Genomic DNA, 22,632 nt, shown 5'->3' on the forward strand with positions numbered 1-22,632 from the left:
GTTGGAGGCGTGCGTGGCCACGCAGTCGTGGGTGAACAGGGAGTACAGGAGAGGGCTCAGAACGCACCCTTGTGGGGCCCCCGTGTTGAGGATCAGCGGGGAGGAGATGTTGTTGCCTACCCTCACCACCTGGGGGCGGCCCGTCAGGAAGTCCAGTACCCAGTTGCACAGGGCGGGTAGGTATGGTGTTATTTGTATGCAACTCAGCATTCTTTGTCCTCCAAACACGACGAGTTGAGTTTTTACCAAAAAGTTATATTTTGGTTTCATCTGACCATATGACATTCTCCCAATCTTCTTCTGGATCATCCAAATGCTCTCTAGCAAACTTCAGACAGGCCTGGACTGGCTTAATCAGGGGGACACGTCTGGCACTGCAGGATTTGAGTCCCTGGCAGCGTAGTGTGTTACTGATTTTTTTTGTTTTTTTTGTAACCTTTATTTTACTAGGCAAGTCAGTTAAGAACAAATTCTTATTTTCAATGAACAGTGGGTTAACTGCCTGTTCAGGGGCAGAACGACAGATTTTTACCTTGTCATCTCGGGGATTCAAACTTGCAACCTTTCGGTTACTAGTCCAACGCTCTAACCACTAGGCTACCATGCCACCCCTGATGGTAGGCTTTGTTACTTTGGTCCCAGCTCTCTGCAGGTCATTCACTAGGTGCCTCCGTGTGGTTCTGGGATTTTTGCTCACCGTTCTTGTGATCATTTTGTCCCCACGGGGTGAGATCTTGCGTGGAGCTCCAGATCGAGGGAGATTATCAGTGGTCTTGTATGTCTTCCATTTCCTAATAATTGCTCCCACAGTTGATTTCTTCAAACCAAGCTGCTTACCTATTGCAGATTTGGAGTGTGACTGTTTGAGGTTGTGGACAGGTGTCTTTTATACTGATAACAAGTACAAACAGGTGCCATTAATACAGGTAACGAGTGGAGGACAGAGGAGCCTCTTAAATAAGAAGTTACAGGTCTGTGAGAGCCAGAAATCTTGCTTGTTTGTAGGTGACCAAATACTTATTTTCCACCATAAATTGCAAATAAATTCATTAAAAATCCTACAATGTGAATTTCTGGATTTTGTTTTTCATTTTGTCTGTCATAGTTGAAGTGTACTTATGATGAAAATTACAGGCCTCTCATCTTTTTAAGTGGGAGGACTTGCACAATTGGTGGCTGACTAAATACTTGTTTGCCTGTATTTTTTGCTTCTACACCTGCATTGCTTGCTGTTTGGGGTTTTAGGCTAGGTTTCTGTACAACACTTTGTGATATTGGCTGATGTAAGAAGGGATATATAAATACATTTTATTTCATTTAGCTGTCTACATTCCACCACAGACTGAGGATGGCACTAAGACCGCATTCAATGAGCTGTATTCCACCATAAGCAAACAGGAAAACACTCATCCAGAGGCAGCGCTCCAAGTGGCCGGGGACTTTAATGCAGGGAAACTTAAATCAGTTTTACCAAATTTCTACCAGCATGGTAAATGTGCAATTATTGGGAAAATATACTCTAGACCACCTTTACTCCACACACAGAGACGTGTACAAAGCTCTCTTTCACCCTCCATTTGGCAAATCTGACCATAACTCTATCCTCCTGATTCCTGCTTACAAGCAAACATTAAAGTAGTAAGCACCATGAAGCCATGAAGTGCTTTGAAAGGCTGGTCATGGCTCACATCAACACCATTATCCCAGAAACCCTAGACCCCCCCAATTTGCATACCACCCTAACAGATCCACAGATGATACAATCTCTATTGCTCTCCACACTGTCCTTTCCCACCTGGACAAAAGGAACACCTATGTGAGAATGCTATTCATTCACTACAGCTCAGTGTTTAACACCATGGTGCCTTCAAAGCGCATCACTAAGCTAAGGACTCTGGGACTAAACACCTCCCTCTGCAACTGGATCCTGGACTTCCTGACGGGCCACGTCCAGGTGATAAGGGTAGGTAACAACACCTCCGCCAAGCTGATCCTCAACACAGGGGCCCCTCAGGGGTGCATACTCAGCCCCCTCCGTTATCCCCTTTTCCCTCATGACTGCATGGCCAGACACAACACCACACCAACATCATCATTAAGTGAGCAGATGACACAACAGTGGTAGGCCTGATCACCGACAACGACGAGACAGCCTGTAGGGAAGAGGTCAGAGACCTGGCTGTGTGGTGCCAGGACAAGAACCTCTCCCTCAACGTGATCAAGACAAAGGAGATGATTGTGGACTATAGGAAACGGAAGACCGAACACACCCCCATTCTCATCGACGAGGCTGTAGTGGAGCAAGTCGAGAGCTTCATGTTCCTTGGTGTCCATATCACCAACAAACTAACATGGTCCAAGCACACCATGACAGTCATGAACAGGGCACGACATAACTCATTTCCCCTCAGGAGACTGAAAAGATTTGGCATGGGTCCTCAGATCCTCAAAAAGTTCTACAGCTGCAGCATTGAGAGCATGGTTGCATCACTGCCTGGTATGGCAACAGCTCAACCTCCAACCGCAAGGCACTACAGAGGGTAGTGCGTACGGCCCAGTACATCACTGGGGCCAAGCTTCCTGCCATCCTGGATCTCTATACCAGGCAGTGTCAGAGGAAGGCCCTAAAAATGGTCATAGACCGTTCTCTCTGCTACCACACGGCAAGCGGTACCGGAGCACCAAGTCTAGGTCCAAGAGGCTTCTAAACAGCTTCTACCCCCAAGGCATAAAACTTCTGAACAGCTAATCAAATGGCTACTCAGACTATTTGCATTGCCCCCCCTTTTACGCCGCTGCTACTCTCTGTTATTGTCTATGCAAAGTTACTTTAATAACTCTACCTACATGTACATATTACCTCAATTACCTCGACTAACCGGTGCCCCCGCATATTGACTCTGTACCGGTACACCCTGCATACAGCCTCGCTAATGTTATTTTACTGCTGCTCTTTAATTACTTGTTCCTTTTGTGTCTAGTTCTTATTCGTGTTTTTTTAACAACATTTTTGGTTAGGGGCAGTAAGTAAGTAAGTAAGCATTTCACTGTAAGGTCTACTACACCTGTTGTATTCGGTGCATGTGACTAATAACATTTGATTTGATTTGAATAGGGTTATACCTGGAATAAAAACATTTTTTTCCTGGAACCAAAAACGTTTCTTCATATGGTTCTCCTATGGGGACATCCAAATAACCTTTTTAAGTTCCAGATAGCACCTTTTTTGTGTAGAGGTGCTGACCACTGGGGAGCAGTTTGGACAGGTGTGGGAAAATAGCCTTGGCCAACCTTTAGACACAAATACCCACAAATAGTGCAATGTTATATAGACACAGCACAGAGCCATGCAATTTGGTCTCTCACTCTCTCCGCGGTATACACAAGTAGGGCTGTGCCTGGTCGGTCAAGTCCAACTAAAATAGATGTTAATAACCCACTTCTCACTTTTTCCCTCAGTCACAAACACGGTAGCTATTTATGTTAAATCCACGCAACAGTGCTACTTGTTCCTGTAGGATCTGTCCAACCCACAGTATTATTAAGGAAAGGAAGGACACTGTCACTGCATTCGCAGTAAGTGAATGTGTCTGTAGGGTGAGTGACAGTCAGGGGATTGTTTTTGTGACTATGGAGCTATGTTGTTGCAGCAGGGCCTGTGGTATTAGGTTTCAAAAAGGGGGGGGGGCTGGTAGGGCAGCCAATTCAAGCAAGCAATGGGATGGCCACCCACACTAAGACAGCTATTACTGAGTGTTAGGTGGCAAAATATTATGGAGTCATGGTGCTAATGAAAAAGATATTGGCTCATAAAGAATTATCACACACACACAAACAAACACACTCCCCCCTCCCCACCATACACACAATATTTGCACTGTGGCAAAATGTCACCTATTATATTTGAACCACCCAACAGATGTGTAAAGGGCTCCAAAACAACCCAGCTGATTTACTATTTATCCTACCTGCACAACCTGCTGAGGCACTGTCACAGCCATGAGGCTCAAATCACTGAGCCATTGACCCTGGCTCAATATCCTCTGTCATCAGAGATGCTATCTAACCTTCTTCTGGGTGGGCTGGTGTGAATGGTTCCCTTACTACTAGACCACCTCAGCCTCTCTCTGTCAGCACACCTGTCAAGTCCCAGTCCCACCAAGTTCTTATCAAGCCTGACATCTCAATGCATTGCTTGGCACTGGACTTAGAAAAACACTCATATTACTTTCATAGTATGAAATGGTAGATAGATAGTGTGTGTGTAGTAGTCTTAGTAAAATGTAATAGTAATATGCTCTGGTCTTAATGAACTAGTTTGAATGTTTTGTGTCTTCTTCCCCAGCCCTGTTCTCCTAATTGTTGTCTGTAACTGCTTGTGTTCTGGTCCACAGGAGATTGTCCTGGTGCTGTTCTTTGGGACAGAGTACGTGGTGCGGCTCTGGTCTGCCGGCTGCAGGAGCAAATATGTGGGGATCAAGGGACGACTCCGCTTCATCAGGAAACCCATTTCTATCATAGGTGCACCTGGCTTATCCTTTATTAAATCTCACAGTCAGACACCGTTGTTACATGTTTTTACCCCTTCTTTTTTGGGGTCAAATTTGATTACTTCTGCTGTTATGTCTACTAGGGGAGAACCGGGACAAAAGTAACACTTTTTGTTTCTTAATTACTCACAGATCGATAGCACTAGAGAGACTATATTTTATGACTAACAACTTGTGTATGTCCTCTACCATTAGCAACTGTAATTTCATTTCTGAGGTAAGTGAGTTGAAATTAAATAGACTACCGCATAGTTAATGGCGGGGCGGGAGTAACATCTGGTGAGAAGTGCACAATATCTGTCTTATCTCCATGTTTCTGGTTTGTAAGTGCTCTTAACTTTCAACAAAAGTACTATCAGCCATCATTTCCTGAATAATTCATGCTATAGGTTAGAAATGTATGAAAAGGAGCCATCTCAATGTTGCGCACACACAATATTTTGCCTTACAATATTAATCAGACTAAAATTGATCAAATAATAGCTACATTAACCATAGTAGGAGATGTTTTTCAACATTTTCAATTATTCATGCTTAGCCCTACCAATCACCTGTGCTCCAGTTGTCCTTGTCATGCCGCTCCTCGTGTCTTGATAGAGTAAACGTTTGTATTATTTTCCCAAACTGCAAAGTAATCAGGCTTATCACATTTCCATGGCTTGACACAAGGTAATTAACCCCCAGAATCATATATATTTTTAACCACTAACATGTCAATAAAAGCTTATGTTGGAAGCTGATCCATCAAGTCATTTGATTATGGCATAATTCTAATGATGTCATATATAATTTTCTAACCTGTTGATATTTTGCTAACATTATAAAAGCAATATAAACTAGAGGAGACAATGGCCTGTGCTTAAATTTTTTTTTAAATTCCAGGTCATCAGTTAACATTGTGTTACTTTTGACAGGGGGGGTTGCAGGGAGCAGTGTGTTACTTTTGCCCTGTGTGACTTTCGTACCGGCTCTCTTCTTACTTCTTCTACTATTATGTCTACTACTTTCGTTGTTCAATGGCAACATAAACATTTGAAGATTATGAGCTAGATGCCAATGCTAATGTGCAGGTGTATCCCTGTATCCCCCAGATCTGATAGTGGTTATTGCCTCCGTCGTAGTGCTGGGTGTAGGCTCCAATGGCCAAGTGTTTGCCACATCTGCTATCAGGTACTGGGTGTGGTAAAAATTAATATTTTACCTGGTTTTCCAGAAATCCTGTTTGGAGGATCCCAGATATCCTGCTTATTCACCTCCTGATTGCGGGAAAGCCTCCAACCGGGATTTAGGGAAAACCAGGAAATGTATTGAAAGTTCCTGCAATTTTGCAACCATAATTACAAATAATATAATATTGTAATATTAGTGTAACATTTTGTGTTGTACTGTAATTGTGTTTTTGTTGCAGAGTAAAACAGGTGGAAGAGAGTAGAGGTATATTAGGCTAAGGTTTGATTGACATTGGTTGCCTTTTATCTCCATGATTACAGGGGAATCCGCTTCCTCCAGATTCTACGCATGCTGCACGTGGATCGTCAGGGAGGAACATGGAGGCTTCTTGGATCGGTAGTCTTCATCCATAGACAGGTGGAGATCCCTTTACATCTGTTGGCTCATTTCATATCATAATGATGTGCAGTAGTATGAGCTTACATGAAGTTAAATATCAAAAGTTAATCTGGAATATAATGCTGTTTTTAGTAGAATGAATTCATCTACCCTGATCTTACTTGATCTAACTTCATCTACTTGTCTACTGTACCCTGAGTAGGCTTCTCATAAATCCTCAGTCAATCAAGCAGATTCAAATAAAAAGCAAGGTAGATGAGATGGCTAAAGACGTGGTTAGTCATGGCTTTGAAAATGAAACATAAAACAACTATTGTTGGACATTTCTTAACCAAATAAGGACACTGTGGTCAGATGATGGGTTCACATTGCTGCCATTTCTTCCAGAGGATTAGTGCACTTGTTCTGTCTGAGTTGCCCTGCCTCCTGCCTAGCTTGTCTGGTTATGGGTAGACTGAGGCAGACATCTGTCCATGTTGTCCATGCTATATTGCCACCAATGATTATCACAGGGCCCGTTGCAGAATCACAGATTCCTCTGATACTCTCACTAGGACCTGCAAGGCTTTATAAGGAGAGAGAGGTAGAGAGTCAGGTTTAACAGCTTTCCTTTCCACCTCTTCATGTGTTTCCCCCTCTTTGTTTGTATTCTAATTTCAGTCATCTGGGGTTCTTTTGAAGACATCCTCTTTCTGTTTTTTCTTTAACAGGAAGCTGTGGGTTATTTCTCTGTGATGTGCAATGGGTCTACTGCTATTCTTTTAGGGTTGAGGGTTTAGGGTTTATATAAATAGGGGAGATTAGGAATTTGGTATTTTATTGGGATCCCCATTAGCTGTTGGGAAAGCAGCAGCTACTCTTCCTAAAGATGAAGTCTTCTGTCTGTGTGAAATGATAGATAGAGTCATATGCCTCCTCTTTCTTTGTAGTCATTGCACACTCTAAGCTTGATCAGACTATGTGTTGTAATGATTGATGTTATGGACAGATATCATTTTAGTTTGATTCACACCTGCAATGTAAAATGTGTAAATAATGTAAAGAAATACATGTAACACCTATACATGGTCTACTGCACATTACAAGTGACATACTCCACTCTCTATCTGCATTTCCTCTGTTGTAGGAGCTGATCACCACGCTGTACATCGGCTTCCTGGGGCTGATTTTCTCCTCCTACTTTGTGTACCTGGCGGAGAAGGATGCTGTGGACGAGGAGGGAAAGACTGGCTTCTCCAGCTACGCTGATGCCCTGTGGTGGGGCGTGGTAAGGCATAGTATTAGAGCTGATGCCCTGTGGTGGGGCGTGGTAAGGCATAGTATTAGAGCTGATGCCCTGTGGTGGGGCGTGGTAAGGCATAGTATTAGAGCTGATGCCCTGTGGTGGGGCGTGGTAAGGCATAGTATTAGAGCTGATGTCCTGTGGTGGGGCGTGGTAAGGCACAGTATTAGAGCTGATGTCCTGTGGTGGGGCGTGGTAAGGCATAGTATTAGAGCTGATGTCCTGTGGTGGGGCGTGGTAAGGCATAGTATTAGAGCTGATGCCCTGTGGTGGGGCGTGGTAAGGCATAGTATTAGAGCTGAAGCCCTGTGGTGGGGCGTGGTAAGGCATAGTATTAGAGCTGATGCCCTGTGGTGGGGCGTGGTAAGGCATAGTATTAGAGCTGATGCCCTGTGGTGGGGCGTGGTAAGGCATAGTATTAGAGCTGATGCCCTGTGGTGGGGCGTGGTAAGGCATAGTATTAGAGCTGATGCCCTGTGGTGGGGCGTGGTAAGGCATAGTATTAGAGCTGATGCCCTGTGGTGGGGCGTGGTAAGGCATAGTATTAGAGCTGATGCCCTGTGGTGGGGCGTGGTAAGCAGAAGAAGCTGGTGAGGGAGGACGGCTCAAAATAATCAATGGAATGGAATGATGGAATGGCATCATACACATGGAAACCAACCATTACTATGAGCCCGTCCTCCCCATTTAAAGTGCCACCAGTCACCACTGGTGGTAAGGCATAGTCATAGGATAGTACTGTATATAGCAGACACGTTTATCCAAGGCAACTTACAGAACAGTGATATACAGTGCATTATTTTTAATACATTTGTAAAAATGTCTCAAAACCTGTTTTTGCTTTGTTATTATGGGGTATTGTGTGTAGATTAATGAGGAACATTTTTAATTTCATCCATTTTAGAATAATGCTGTAATATCACAAAATGTGGAAAAGGGGAAGGGGTCTGAATACTTTCCGAATGCACTGCACATTTTAGTACATGTGACCCAAGCGGGACTCAAACCCACAACCCTAGATTGAATCTCCTCTATTTCAAATCAAATCAAAGTTTTTTTGTCACGTGCGCCGAATACAACAGGTGAAATGCTTACTTACAGGCTCTAACCAAAATAGTGAAAAAAGTGTGTGTGTGTGTGTGTGTGTGTGTGTGTGTGTGTGTGTGTGTGTGTGTGTGTGTGTGTGTGTGTGTGTGTGTGTGTGTGTGTGTGTGTGTGTGTGTGTGTGTGTGTGTGTGTGGTGTGTGTGTGTGTGTGTGTAGGTAAGTAACAATTTCCACCATTGCGCTTGTTTTGTGATGTGTATCTGTCGGGGTCCCCCTCTAGCTTGAGTGGTTCTGGAATACCATAAAGAAACAAGTTGCTAATCCAGTTTCAGTTACACAAAGCTACTTTTACACAAAACAATTTTTTATTTAACCAGGTAGGCCAGTTGAGAACAAGTTCTTATTTAACAACTGCGACCTAGGCCAAGATAAAGCAAAGCAGTGCCACAAAAACAACAACACAGAGTTACACATAAACAAACGTACAGTCAGTAACACAATAGAAAATAAAAATAGAAAAATCTATGTACAATGTGTCCAAATGTAGAAGAGTAGGGAGGTAGGCAATAAATAGGCCATAGACGCCTATTTATTAATTACAATTTAGCATTAATACTGGAGTGATAGATGTGCAGATGATGATGTGCAAGTAGAGATACTGGGGTGCAAAAGAGCAAGAGGGTAAGTAAGAATATGGGGATGAGGTAGTTGGGTGTGCTATTTACAGATTAGCTGTGTATAGGTACAGTGATCGGTAAGCTGCTCTGACAGCTGATGCTTAAAGTTAGAGAGGGAGATATAGGACTTCAGCTTCAGAGATTTTTGCAATTCGTTACAGTCATTGGCAGCAGAGAACTGGAAAGAAAGTCGGCCAAAGGAAGTGTTGGCTTTGGGGATGACCAGTGCAATATACCTGCTGGAGCACGTGCAACTGGTGGGTGTTGCTATGGTGACCAGTGAGCTGAGATAAGGCGGGGCTTTACCTAGCAAAGACTTATAGATGACCTGGAGCCAGTGTGTTTGGTGACGAATATGTAGTGAGGGCCAGCCAACGAGAGCATACAGGTCGCAGTGTGGATGGGGATTTGGTGGACAAAACTAATGGCACTGTGATAGACTACATCCAGTTTGCTGAGAAGAGTGTTGGAGGCAATTTTGTAAATGACATCGCTGAAGTCAAGGATCGGTAGGATAGTCAGTTTTATGAGGGTATGTTTGGCAGCATGAGTGAAGGAGGTTTTGTTGCAAAATAGGAAGCAGATTCTAGATTTAATTTTGGATTGGAGATGCTTAATGTGAGTCTGGAAGGAGAGATTACAGTCTAACCAGACACCTAGATATTTGTAGTTTTCCATATGTTTTAGGTCAGAACCGTCTTGAGTAGTGATGCTGGTCGGGCTGGAGGGTGCGGGCAGCAATCGGTTGAAGAGCATGCACTTAGTTTTACTTGCATTTAAGAGCAGTTGGAGGCCATGGAAGGAGTGTTGTATGGCGTTGAAACTCGTTTGGAGGTTTGTTAGCACAGTGTCCAAAAAAGGGCCAGATGTATACAGAACGGTGTCATCTTGTTAGAGGTGGATCAGAGAATCAACAGCAGCAAGAGCGACATCATTGATATATACAGAGAAAATGGTCGGCCCAAGAATTGAACCCTGTGACACCCCCAAAGAGACTGCCAGAGGTCCAGACAACAGGCCCTCCGATTTGACACACTGAACTCTATCTGAGAAGTAGTTGGTGAACCAGGTGAGGCAGTCATTTGAGAAGCGAAGGCTATTGAGTTTGCCGATAAGAATGTGGATGTGGATGAAGATGACTGTGGTTATGATATCGTTTAGGACCTTGAGCGAGGCTGAGGTGCACCCACGACCAGCTCGGAAACCAAGTTTCTGCAGGGAGTGATGTGTTGTTGGCCGATGATCAATTATTGTAGATTTATCGGTGGTGATAGTGTTTCCTATCCTCAGTGCAGTGGGCAGCGGGGAGGAGGTGCTCTTATTCTCTAAGGACTTTACAATGCCCCAAAACCTTTTGGAATTAGTGCTACAGGAAGCACTTTTCTGTCTGAAAAAGCTATCCTTAACTTTCCTAACTGACTGAGTATATTGGTTTCTGACTTCCCTGAAAGGTTGCATATCGCGGGGGCTATTCGATGCTAATGCAGAACGCCACAGGATGTTTTTGTGCTGGTCAAGGGAATTCTGGGGTGAACCAAGGGCTATATCTGTTCTTAGTTCTACATTTTTTGAATAGGGCATGCTTATTTAAGATGGAGAGGAAAGTACTGTTGAAGAGAAACTAGGCATCCTCTACTGACGGGATGAGGTCAATATCCCTCCAGGACAGACAGAAACTAAAACAAGAAGCTCCCGCGCTGAGGTCTGTTCAACGCTGGTCCGACCAATCTGATTCCACACTCCAAGACTGCTTCCATCACGTGGACTGGGATATGTTCCGTATTGCGTCAGACGACAACATTGACGAATACGCTGATTCGGTGTGCGAGTTCATTAGAACGTGCGTTGACGATGTCCTTCCCATAGCAACGATTAAAACATTCCCAAACCAGAAACCGTGGATTGATGGCAGCATTCGCGTGAAACTGAAAGCACGAACCACTGCTTTTAATCAGGGCAAGGTGACTGGAAACATGACCGAATACAAACAGTGTAACTATTCCCTCCGCAAGGCAATCAAACAAGCTAAGCGTCAGTATAGAGACAAAGTCGAATCGCAATTCAACGGCTCAGACACAAGAGGTATGTGGCAGGGTCTACAGTCAATCACGGATTACAAAAAGAAAACCAGCACCGTCACGGACCAGGATGTCTTGCTCCCAGGCAGACTAAATAACTTTTTTGCCCGTTTTGAGGACAATACAGTGCCACTGACACTGCCCGCAACTAAAACATGCGGACTCTCCTTCACTGCAGCCGACGTGAGGAAAACATTTAAACGTGTCAACCCTCGCAAGGCTGCAGGACCAGACGGCATCCCCAGCCGCGCCCTCAGAGCATGCGCAGACCAGCTGGCTGGTGTGTTTACGGACATATTCAATCAATCCCTATCCCAGTCTGTTGTTCCCACATGCTTCAAGAGGGCCACCATTGTTCCTGTTCCCAAGAAAGCTAAGGTAACTGAGCTAAACGACTACCGCCCGTAGCACTCACTTCCGTCATCATGAAGTGCTTTGAGAGACTAGTCAAGGACCATATCACCTCCACCCTACCTGACACCCTAGACCCACTCCAATTTGCTTACCGCCCAAATAGGTCCACAGACGATGCAATCTCAACCACACTGCACACTGCCCTAACCCATCTGGACAAGAGGAATACCTATGTGAGAATGCTGTTCATCGACTACAGCTCGGCATTTAACACCATAGTGCCCTCCTGGGGCGGCAGGGTGGCCTAGTGGTTAGAGCGTTGGACTAGTAACTTAAAGGTTGCAAGTTCAAACCCCCGAGCTGACAAGGTAAATATCTGTCGTTCTGCACCTGAACAAGGCAGTGTTCCTAGGCCGTCATTGAAAATAAGAATTTGTTCTTAACTGACTTGCCTGGTTAAATAAAGGTCAAATAAAAAAATACAAAAAATAAAAATCAAGCTCGAGACCCTGGGTCTCGACCCCGCCCTGGGCAACTGGGTACTGGACTTCCTGACGGGCTGCCCCCAGGCGGTGAGGGTAGGCAACAACATCTCCACCCCACTGATCCTCAACACTGGGGCCCCACAAGGGTGCGTTCTGAGCCCTGTCCTGTACTCCCTGTTCACCCACGACTGCGTGGCCACGCACGCCTCCAACTCAATCATCAAGTTTGCGGACGACACAACAACGACACAACAACGACGAGACGGCCTACAGGGAGGAGGTGAGGGCCCTCGGAATGTGGTGTCAGGAAAATAACCTCACACTCAACGTCAACAAAACTAAGGAGATGATTGTGGACTTCAGGAAACAGCAGAGGGAACACCCCCATATACACATCGATGGAACAGTAGTGGAGAGGGTAGTAAGTTTTAAGTTCCTCTGCGTACACATCACAGACAAACTGAATTGGTCCACCCACACAGACAGCATCGTGAAGAAGGCGCAGCAGCGCCTCTTCAACCTCAGGAAGCTGAAGAAATTCGGCTTGTCACCAAAAGCACTCACAAACTTCTACAGATGCACAATCGAGAGCATCCTGTCGGGCTGTATCACCGCCTGGTACGGCAACTGCTCCGCCCACAACCGTAAGGCTCTCCAGAGGGTAGTGAGGTCTGCACAACGCATCACCGGGGGCAAACTACCTGCCCTCCAGGACACCTACACCACCCGATGTCACAGGAAGGCCATAAAGATCATCAAGGACAGCAACCACCCGAGCCACTGCCTGTTCACCCCGCTATCATCCAGAAGGCGAGGTCAGTACAGGTGCATCAAAGCTGGGACCGAGAGACTGAAAAACAGCTTCTATCTCAAGGCCATCAGACTGTTAAACAGCCACCACTAACATTGAGTGGCTGCTGCCAACACACTGACTCAACTCCAGCCACTTTAATAATGGGAATTGATGGGAAATTATGTAAAATATATCACTAGCCACTTTAAACAATGCTACCTAATATAATGTTTACATACCCTACATTATTCATCTCATATGTATACGTATATACTGTGCTCTATATCATCTACTGCATACTTATGTAATACATGTATCACTAGCCACTTTAACTATGCCACTTTGTTTACATACTCATCTCATATGTATATACAGCACTCAATACCATCTACTGTATCTTGCCTATGCCGCTCTGTACCATCACTCATTCATATATCTTTATGTACATATTCTTTATCCCCTTACACTTGTGTCTATAAGGTAGTAGTTTTGGAATTGTTAGCTAGATTACTTGTTGGTTATGACTGCATTGTCGGAACTAGAAGCACAAGCATTTCGCTACACTCGCACTAACATCTGCTAACCATGTGTATGTGACAAATAAAATTTGATTTGATACCCGGGCCAGGTTGATTAGAAAGGCCTGCTCTCTGAAGTGTTTTAAGGGAGCGTTTGACATTGATGAGAGGTGGTCATTTGACCGCGGACCCATTACGCATGCAGGCAGTGATCGCTGAGATCCTGGTTGAAGACAGCAGAGGTGTATTTAGAGGGCAAGTTGTTCAGGATGATATCTAAGAGGGTGCCATGGTTACATATTTAGGGTTGTACCTGGTAGGTTCCATGATAATTTTTACCCTTACAGACAACTAACATGCTGTAGCCGAGGCGCTTTCGAGGGTATATGACTGTGATATATATAACTTCTTGGCCGGGCACTTGCGGTCATACATACTTAAAGGACCATTATTCTGCATTTTGAGTTGATGTAGATTTTTTCTTATCGTTTTAATGAAAAACTGATGTAAAAAAATGTGAAGGAAACCTGCCTTAATGGCCTTAATGACTACCGCCCAGAAGCACTCACGTCGGTAGCCATGAAGTGCTATGACAGGCTGGTCATACCTTCATTCCAGAAACCCTAGACCCAATTGTATACCACCCCAACAGATCCACCCACAGATGACGCAATCTCAATCGCACTCCACACTGCCCTTTCCCACCTGGACAAAAGGAACACCTATGTGAGAATGTTGTTCATTGACTACAGCTCAGTGTTTAACACCATAGTGCCCACAAAGCTCATCACTAAGCTAAGGACCCTGGGACTAAACACCTTCCTCTGCAACTGGATCTTGGACTTCCTGATGTGCCGCCCCCAGGTGGTAAGGGTAGGCAGCAACACATCTGCATAAATACTGCATCTGCATAAACACATAAATACTGGAGGCTGAGACAGGAGGGGTCAGGAGACACTGTGGCCCCATCCGAGGACACCCCCAGACAGGGCCAAACAGGAAGGATATAACCCCACCCACTTTGCCAAAGCACAGCCCCCACACCACTAGAGGGATATCTTCAACCACCAACTTACCATCCTGAGACAAGGCCGAGTATAGCCCACAAAGATCTCCGCCACGGCACAACCCAAGGGGGGATTGCATAGTCACTACCTACAAATTACTTCGACTAACCTGTACCCCTGCACATTGACTCAGTACCGGTACCCGCTGTATATAGCTACGTTATTGTTATGTAATTTTCTTGTGTTACTTTTTATTTTATTTTTTACTTTAGTTTATTAAGTCAATATTTTCGTAACTCTATTTCTTGAACTGCATTGTTGGTTAAGGGCTTGTAAGTAAGCATTTCACGGTAAGGTCTACACTTGTATTCGGCACATGTGACGTACAATTTGATTTGTTTTGATCAACAACCCAACCCTGCTCTTTTTAAAGAAAACAATACAACTAAGTGACCCAATGCTTGCAACTCAGCAGTTGGGTCATCTAAACAACCCAGCATCCGAGAGAAGTCTGTTTTGGCTGTTTCCATCAGGCGGGTCAAGTTTCCAGTTCAGTTAATTAAACAGTTCAATGTAAGGCTGTGGGTAATAAAAAACCTATGGTAGTCTTGTGCTAGAGGGATCTACACGCAATAAACCACCTCACTGCTCTCTGTCTCAAATACCTTTTACTCTGCCACTATAAAGTGTCAGTTCCTTTAATTAAAACTGTAATTGCAGGATTACTAGCTGTTTTGTAATGAGAGTTAGAAAGGTTCAGGGGTCCTTGGTGCCCAATGGAACCATGAAGAAAAGCTGTTTTTGTGTGTCATAGCCACAATGAACAAAACAGCCCAATAGGAACTTTGCTCTCCTTTGTTAATCACAGAGACTGTAAACTTGAGACTTGTGATATGCCGTGCCAATAGGTTTGGTCACTCGTGTGTGTGTGTGTGTGGTGTGTGTGTGCTGAGATCAGTTTGTCCAGCAGTAAAGGGAGAGCCTGTTTGGAGAGTGTTGTGTGTGCGTGTTTCCCAGTGTATTCCCTGTCAGCTTGTTTTCCACTGTGGGGTGTGCAGGTGCAGGGCACAGCTGTAGGATGGGCCCAGAGCCCACAGGCCAATGGCATGATTCATATTTCTCCTCTCCTCTCATCTGCCTCACACTCAGAGGTTGTTAAGGGAAGAGTGTTTGATCTGGAGATTCACCAGCACTCTGCTCAACCTCTGAAAATGGGAGAGAGAGACAGAGAAGCGATTAATATCAGGATGGATAGGGAGAGGGGTAGAGAGAGAGATTTAGTTGATGTTGTTTTTAGGGTGTATGGTGTTTACTATGAACCATATGATGGCAGGTGTGGTGTGGCAATGACACACACTTCCACAGAGAGAGGGAGAAAGAGTAAATGGACTGTGCCCCAGTGTGAACTCAAGGTGGTGTGTTTGACCTTTGTGAAGACATGGAGAGGCTTCGCCACACACTTGGAGTGCAGTGCTTACACCAGGGGTTTGAATGCGGGGGTGTTGTTGAGTGGACTATTCCACACTGATGTCAGGCCCATTGTTTAGTCATAGAATGTGTAGATGAGGATTAACCATCCCCCTCCCTCCTTTCTTCCCTCCCACCTTCTTCCTATTTACTCCCAAAAAGTTTTAAGTATCTCACCTTACATCACCCTCTTTGTATAAGCACACAGCACAAGATCACACGGCGCCCCAAAGACACTCCACTGTGCTTCTCTCAATGTGTCACAATTGGCTCAGCTTTCAGAGTGGATGTACATGGAAATGCAGGGGTATTTGTTTTCCTCCGCGCTCCGCTTGGCCAAATTCCTCTCCTCACTGAGGATTAGTCCCAGAATGCTCTCCTCACCGAGGATTAGTCCCAGAATGCTCTCCTCACCGAGGATTAGTCCCAGTCAGAATCGTATTCCTATTGAGTGAATTTCAACTGCTGAGTGGTGACAGTTTTGGAGGCAGGCCAATACGTGTGATGAACTTTCTCCTCATGGTCTGCTCCGTGTTGTTATCACCAAACTGTGCTCAATGACCTCTTTACGACCAATTAGCTCATTATTAGAAGCCTTTAACAAACAATTTTTAACTTATTTAGTACATATGTAAATGTAATAATGGTGAAAAGATATATATAACGGGAAATGATTGTGTAAATAAAATAACATCAGTGTGTGGAAACATTGCCTTGTTTTCCCTAACCTATCCCGTCCCCACTGCCCCCAGGTGACGGTGACCACCATTGGCTACGGGGACAAGATTCCTCAGACGTGGATAGGGAAGTGCATTGCCTCCTGCTTCAGCATCTTCGCCATCTCCTTCTTCGCTCTGCCTGCAGTAAATTACCCCTCATCTTCCTCCTTTTCTTACACAATAAACTAAATAGCATAATGTGTACATAATTCATAATACACAATATTGCCTTCCATCATTACTGTGTTGTCTGGTGAGTAACCCAGTTAGTCCTCTGAGGGGAAGCATCAGTGTGCAGCTCCAGGTCGTCCTGTGGTTTCAGTGTCATGATGCCTCTCTCTCTCTTTCTCTCTTTCCCCCTCCCCTTCTCCAGGGTATACTGGGCTCGGGCTTTGCTCTGAAGGTGCAGCAGAAACAGAGACAGAAACATTTCAACAGACAGATCCCGGCTGCAGCCTCACTAATCCAGGTACTGTCAGTCAGTCAGTCAGTCAGACAGACAGACAGACAGACAGACAGACAGACAGACAGACAGACAGACAGACAGACAGACAGACAGACAGACAGACAGACAGACAGACAGACAGAGAGACAGAGAGACAGAGAGACAGACAGCAGTCAAACAATCACTCTGTCCTGTCTGGGATCTCAACAGCTGTGTATAGGAGATAATATGTATAGGAATGAGTGTGTAGAAAGTGCTTAAGCACAGTGATGACACATGGGACCTACTGTAGGCCGCTGAACCTCTCTAGGACCAGGTCTGGTCTGGTCTGACGGACGCCATCTTTGATTCAGTGCTTTACTCATGTAACAACTCCAGGCCAGGATGTCAGATAGGTTCAATTTAACATGTCCAGGACCACTACATTTCCTGATTTCTTTAAATAACACATTTGTTCCCTTCAAATCGTGCCAATGTAAGCTTCAAAAAGCAGTCTAGTACAAATAGATGAGTAGCAGTGTTTGTAGTCTGCACATGTCCTGGAAAAGGTGAGCTGTCCTGTCCTGTTCTCTCCCAGGCAGAGAAGACAGGCAAATAGCAGCCAGTTAATTCACCAGGAGCTGGCCATCACAAGGATCACATTGACTCTGAACATACAAAGAAGCCCACAGCGACATTTACAAAGAGACTCCTTATTGTGTTGACATTTAAGAAACATAGTCACTGAATCTACATGATGTGATGAGGATGAAGGTACAGAGCTAAACATGGAATGGATATATGAATGGTTATACTGTATGTGAATGGTTATACTGTATGTGAATGGTTATATGAATGGTTATATGAATGGCTATATGAATGGTTATACTGTATATGAATGGTTATATGGGAATGGTTATACTGTATGTGAATGGTTATATGAATGGTTATACTGTATGTGAATGGTTATATGAATGGTTATACTGTATGTGAATGGTTATATGGGAATGGTTATACTGTATGTGAATGGTTATATGGGAATGGTTATACTGTATGTGAATGGTTATATGGGAATGGTTATACTGTATGTGAATGGTTATATGAATGGTTATACTGTATGTGAATGGTTATATGAATGGTTATACTGTATGTGAATGGTTATACTGTATGTGAATGGTTATATGAATGGTAATACTGTATGTGAATGGTTATATGAATGGTTATACTGTATGTGAATGGTTATATGGGAATGGTTATACTGTATGTGAATGGTTATATGGGAATGGTTATACTGTATGTGAATGGTTATATGAATGGTTATACTGTATGTGAATGGTTATATGAATGGTTATACTGTATGTGAATGGTTATATGAATGGTTATACTGTATGTGAATGGTTATATGAATGGTAATACTGTATGTGAATGGTTATATGAATGGTTATACTGTATGTGAATGGTTATACTGTATGTGAATGGTTATATGAATGGTTATACTGTATGTGAATGGTTATATGAATGGTTATACTGTATGTGAATGGTTATATGAATGGTTATACTGTATGTGAATGGTTATATGAATGGTTATACTGTATGTGAATGGTTATATGAATGGTTATACTGTATGTGAATGGTTATATGACTGGTTATACTGTATGTGAATGGTTATATGAATGGTTATATGAATGGCTATATGAATGGTTATACTGTATGTGAATGGTTATACTGTATGTGAATGGTTATATGAATGGTTATACTGTATGTGAATGGTTATATGAATGGTTATACTGTATGTGAATGGTTATATGTGAATGGTTATATGAATGGTTATACTGTATGTGAATGGTTATATGTGAATGGTTATACTGTATGTGAATGGTTATATGTGAATGGTTATACTGTATGTGAATGGTTATATGAATGGTTATACTGTATGTGAATGGTTATATGAATGGTTATACTGTATGTGAATGGTTATACTGTATGTGAATGGTTATACTGTATCTGAATGGTTATATGTGAATGGTTATACTGTATGTGAATGGTTATATGAATGGTTATACTGTATGTGAATGGTTATATGAATGGTTATACTGTATGTGAATGGTTATATGTGAATGGTTATACTGTATGTGAATGGTTATATGAATGGTTATACTGTATGTGAATGGTTATATGACTGGTTATACTGTATGTGAATGGTTATATGAATGGTTATATGAATGGTTATACTGTATATGAATGGTTATATGAATGGTTATATGAATGGTTATACTGTATGTGAATGGTTATATGAATGGTTATATGAATGGTTATACTGTATGTGAATGGTTATATGACTGGTTATACTGTATGTGAATGGTTATATGACTGGTTATACTGTATGTGAATGGTTATATGAATGGTTATATGCATGGTTATATGAATGGCTATACTGTATGTGAATGGTTATATGAATGGTTATACTGTATGTGAATGGTTATATGAATGGTTATACTGTATGTGAATGGTTATATGAATGGTTATATGCATGGTTATATGCATGGTTATATGAATGGCTATACTGTATGTGAATGGTTATATGAATGGTTATACTGTATGTGAATGGTTATATGAATGGTTATACTGTATGTGAATGGTTATATGAATGGTTATATGCATGGTTATATGCATGGTTATATGAATGGCTATACTGTATGTGAATGGTTATATGAATGGTTATATGCATGGTTATATGCATGGTTATATGCATGGTTATATGAATGGCTATACTGTATGTGAATGGTTATATGAATGGTTATATGCATGGTTATATGCATGGTTATATGAATGGCTATACTGTATGTGAATGGTTATATGAATGGTTATACTGTATGTGAATGGTTATATGAATGGTTATACTGTATGTGAATGGTTATATGTGAATGGTTATATGTGAATGTTTATATGTGAATGGTTATATGTGAATGTTTATATGTGAATGTTTATATGTGAATGTTTATATGTGAATGTTTATATGTGAATGTTTATATGTGAATGTTTATATGTGAATGTTTATATGTGAATGTTTATATGTGAATGTTTATATGTGAATGGTTATATGTGAATGTTTATATGTGAATGGTTATATGTGAATGTTTATATGTGAATGGTTATATGTGAATGTTTATATGTGAATGGTTATATGTGAATGTTTATATGTGAATGGTTATATGTGAATGTTTATATGTGAATGGCTATATGTGAATGTTTATATGTGAATGGTTATATGTGAATGTTTATATGTGAATGGCTATATGTGAATGTTTATATGTGAATGTTTATATGTGAATGTTTATATGTGAATGGTTATATGTGAATGTTTATATGTGAATGGTTATATGTGAATGTTTATATGTGAATGTTTATATGTGAATGTTTATATGTGAATGTTTATATGTGAATGTTTATATGTGAATGGCTATATGTGAATGTTTATATGTGAATGGCTATATGTGAATGGTTATATGTGAATGGTTATATGTGAATGTTTATATGTGAATGTTTATATGTGAATGTTTATATGTGAATGGTTATATGTGAATGGTTATATGTGAATGTTTATATGTGAATGTTTATATGTGAATGGTTATATGTGAATGTTTATATGTGAATGTTTATATGTGAATGGTTATATGTGAATGGTTATATGTGAATGTTTATATGTGAATGGTTATATGTGAATGTTTATATGTGAATGTTTATATGTGAATGGCTATATGTGAATGTTTATATGTGAATGGTTATATGTGAATGTTTATATGTGAATGTTTATATGTGAATGTTTATATGTGAATGGTTATATGTGAATGTTTATATGTGAATGTTTATATGTGAATGGTTATATGTGAATGTTTATATGTGAATGGCTATATGTGAATGTTTATATGTGAATGTTTATATGTGAATGTTTATATGTGAATGGTTATATGTGAATGGTTATATGTGAATGTTTATATGTGAATGGCTATATGTGAATGTTTATATGTGAATGGTTATATGTGAATGTTTATATGTGAATGTTTATATGTGAATGTTTATATGTGAATGGTTATATGTGAATGTTTATATGTGAATGGCTATATGTGAATGTTTATATGTGAATGTTTATATGTGAATGGTTATATGTGAATGTTTATATGTGAATGGTTATATGTGAATGGTTATATGTGAATGGTTATATGTGAATGGTTATATGTGAATGGTTATATGTGAATGGTTATATGTGAATGTTTATATGTGAATGTTTATATGTGAATGTTTATATGTGAATGGTTATATGTGAATGTTTATATGTGAATGTTTATATGTGAATGGTTATATGTGAATGTTTATATGTGAATGTTTATATGTGAATGGTTATATGTGAATGTTTATATGTGAATGGTTATATGTGAATGTTTATATGTGAATGGTTATATGTGAATGGCTATATGTGAATGTTTATATGTGAATGTTTATATGTGAATGGTTATATGTGAATGTTTATATGTGAATGTTTATATGTGAATGTTTATATGTGAATGTTTATATGTGAATGGTTATATGTGAATGTTTATATGTGAATGGTTATATGTGAATGTTTATATGTGAATGTTTATATGTGAATGGCTATATGTGAATGTTTATATGTGAATGTTTATATGTGAATGGCTATATGTGAATGTTTATATGTGAATGTTTATATGTGAATGGCTATATGTGAATGTTTATATGTGAATGGCTATATGTGAATGGTTATATGTGAATGTTTATATGTGAATGTTTATATGTGAATGTTTATATGTGAATGTTTATATGTGAATGGTTATATGTGAATGTTTATATGTGAATGGTTATATGTGAATGTTTATATGTGAATGTTTATATGTGAATGTTTATATGTGAATGTTTATATGTGAATGTTTATATGTGAATGGCTATATGTGAATGTTTATATGTGAATGTTTATATGTGAATGTTTATATGTGAATGTTTATATGTGAATGGCTATATGTGAATGTTTATATGTGAATGTTTATATGTGAATGGCTATATGTGAATGTTTATATGTGAATGGCTATATGTGAATGGTTATATGTGAATGTTTATATGTGAATGTTTATATGTGAATGGTTATATGTGAATGTTTATATGTGAATGGTTATATGTGAATGGTTATATGTGAATGTTTATATGTGAATGTTTATATGTGAATGTTTATATGTGAATGTTTATATGTGAATGTTTATATGTGAATGTTTATATGTGAATGGCTATATGTGAATGTGGGGCGGCAGCGTAGCCTAGTGGAGCGTTGGACTAGTAACCGAAAGGTTGCAAGTTCGAATCCCTGAGCTGACAAGGTACAAATTTGTCACTCTGCCCCTGAAAAAGCAGTTAACCCACTGTTCCTAGGCCGTCATTGAAAATAAGAATTTGTTCTTAACTGACTTTCCTAGTAAAATAAAGGTAAAAAAATAAAATAAAAATGGTTAAGGTTAGGACAGGTCTGATCCTAGATCTGTGCCTGAGGGCAGCTTCTACCCAGAGCTGAGATAATGTCCAGGTGATCAGCTCACCATCTGTGTTTACCGTGGGTAAATATGCTAGGACACTTATCACACTGGTTCAGTTTGTCCATC

At 41.3% G+C, this 22,632-nt stretch overlaps 1 protein-coding gene across 1 annotated transcript in view; it reads left to right on the forward strand.

Moving 5' to 3' along the window:
* The window catches only part of LOC118358773 (potassium voltage-gated channel subfamily KQT member 1-like), a 34,886-nt gene that overhangs the window by 8,890 nt on the left and 3,364 nt on the right, over positions 1–22,632 (forward strand). Inside the window, exons 3-8 of the mRNA XM_052481111.1 lie at positions 4,395–4,521; positions 5,642–5,720; positions 6,041–6,137; positions 7,246–7,386; positions 16,579–16,689; positions 16,919–17,014. Of these exons, the coding sequence (XP_052337071.1) occupies positions 4,395–4,521; positions 5,642–5,720; positions 6,041–6,137; positions 7,246–7,386; positions 16,579–16,689; positions 16,919–17,014 (651 nt within the window). The remainder of the gene's footprint in view (positions 1–4,394; positions 4,522–5,641; positions 5,721–6,040; positions 6,138–7,245; positions 7,387–16,578; positions 16,690–16,918; positions 17,015–22,632) is intronic.

The sequence above is a fragment of the Oncorhynchus keta genome, chromosome 26 (assembly GCF_023373465.1).
Source record: "Oncorhynchus keta strain PuntledgeMale-10-30-2019 chromosome 26, Oket_V2, whole genome shotgun sequence".
Classification (NCBI taxonomy): domain Eukaryota; kingdom Metazoa; phylum Chordata; class Actinopteri; order Salmoniformes; family Salmonidae; genus Oncorhynchus; species Oncorhynchus keta.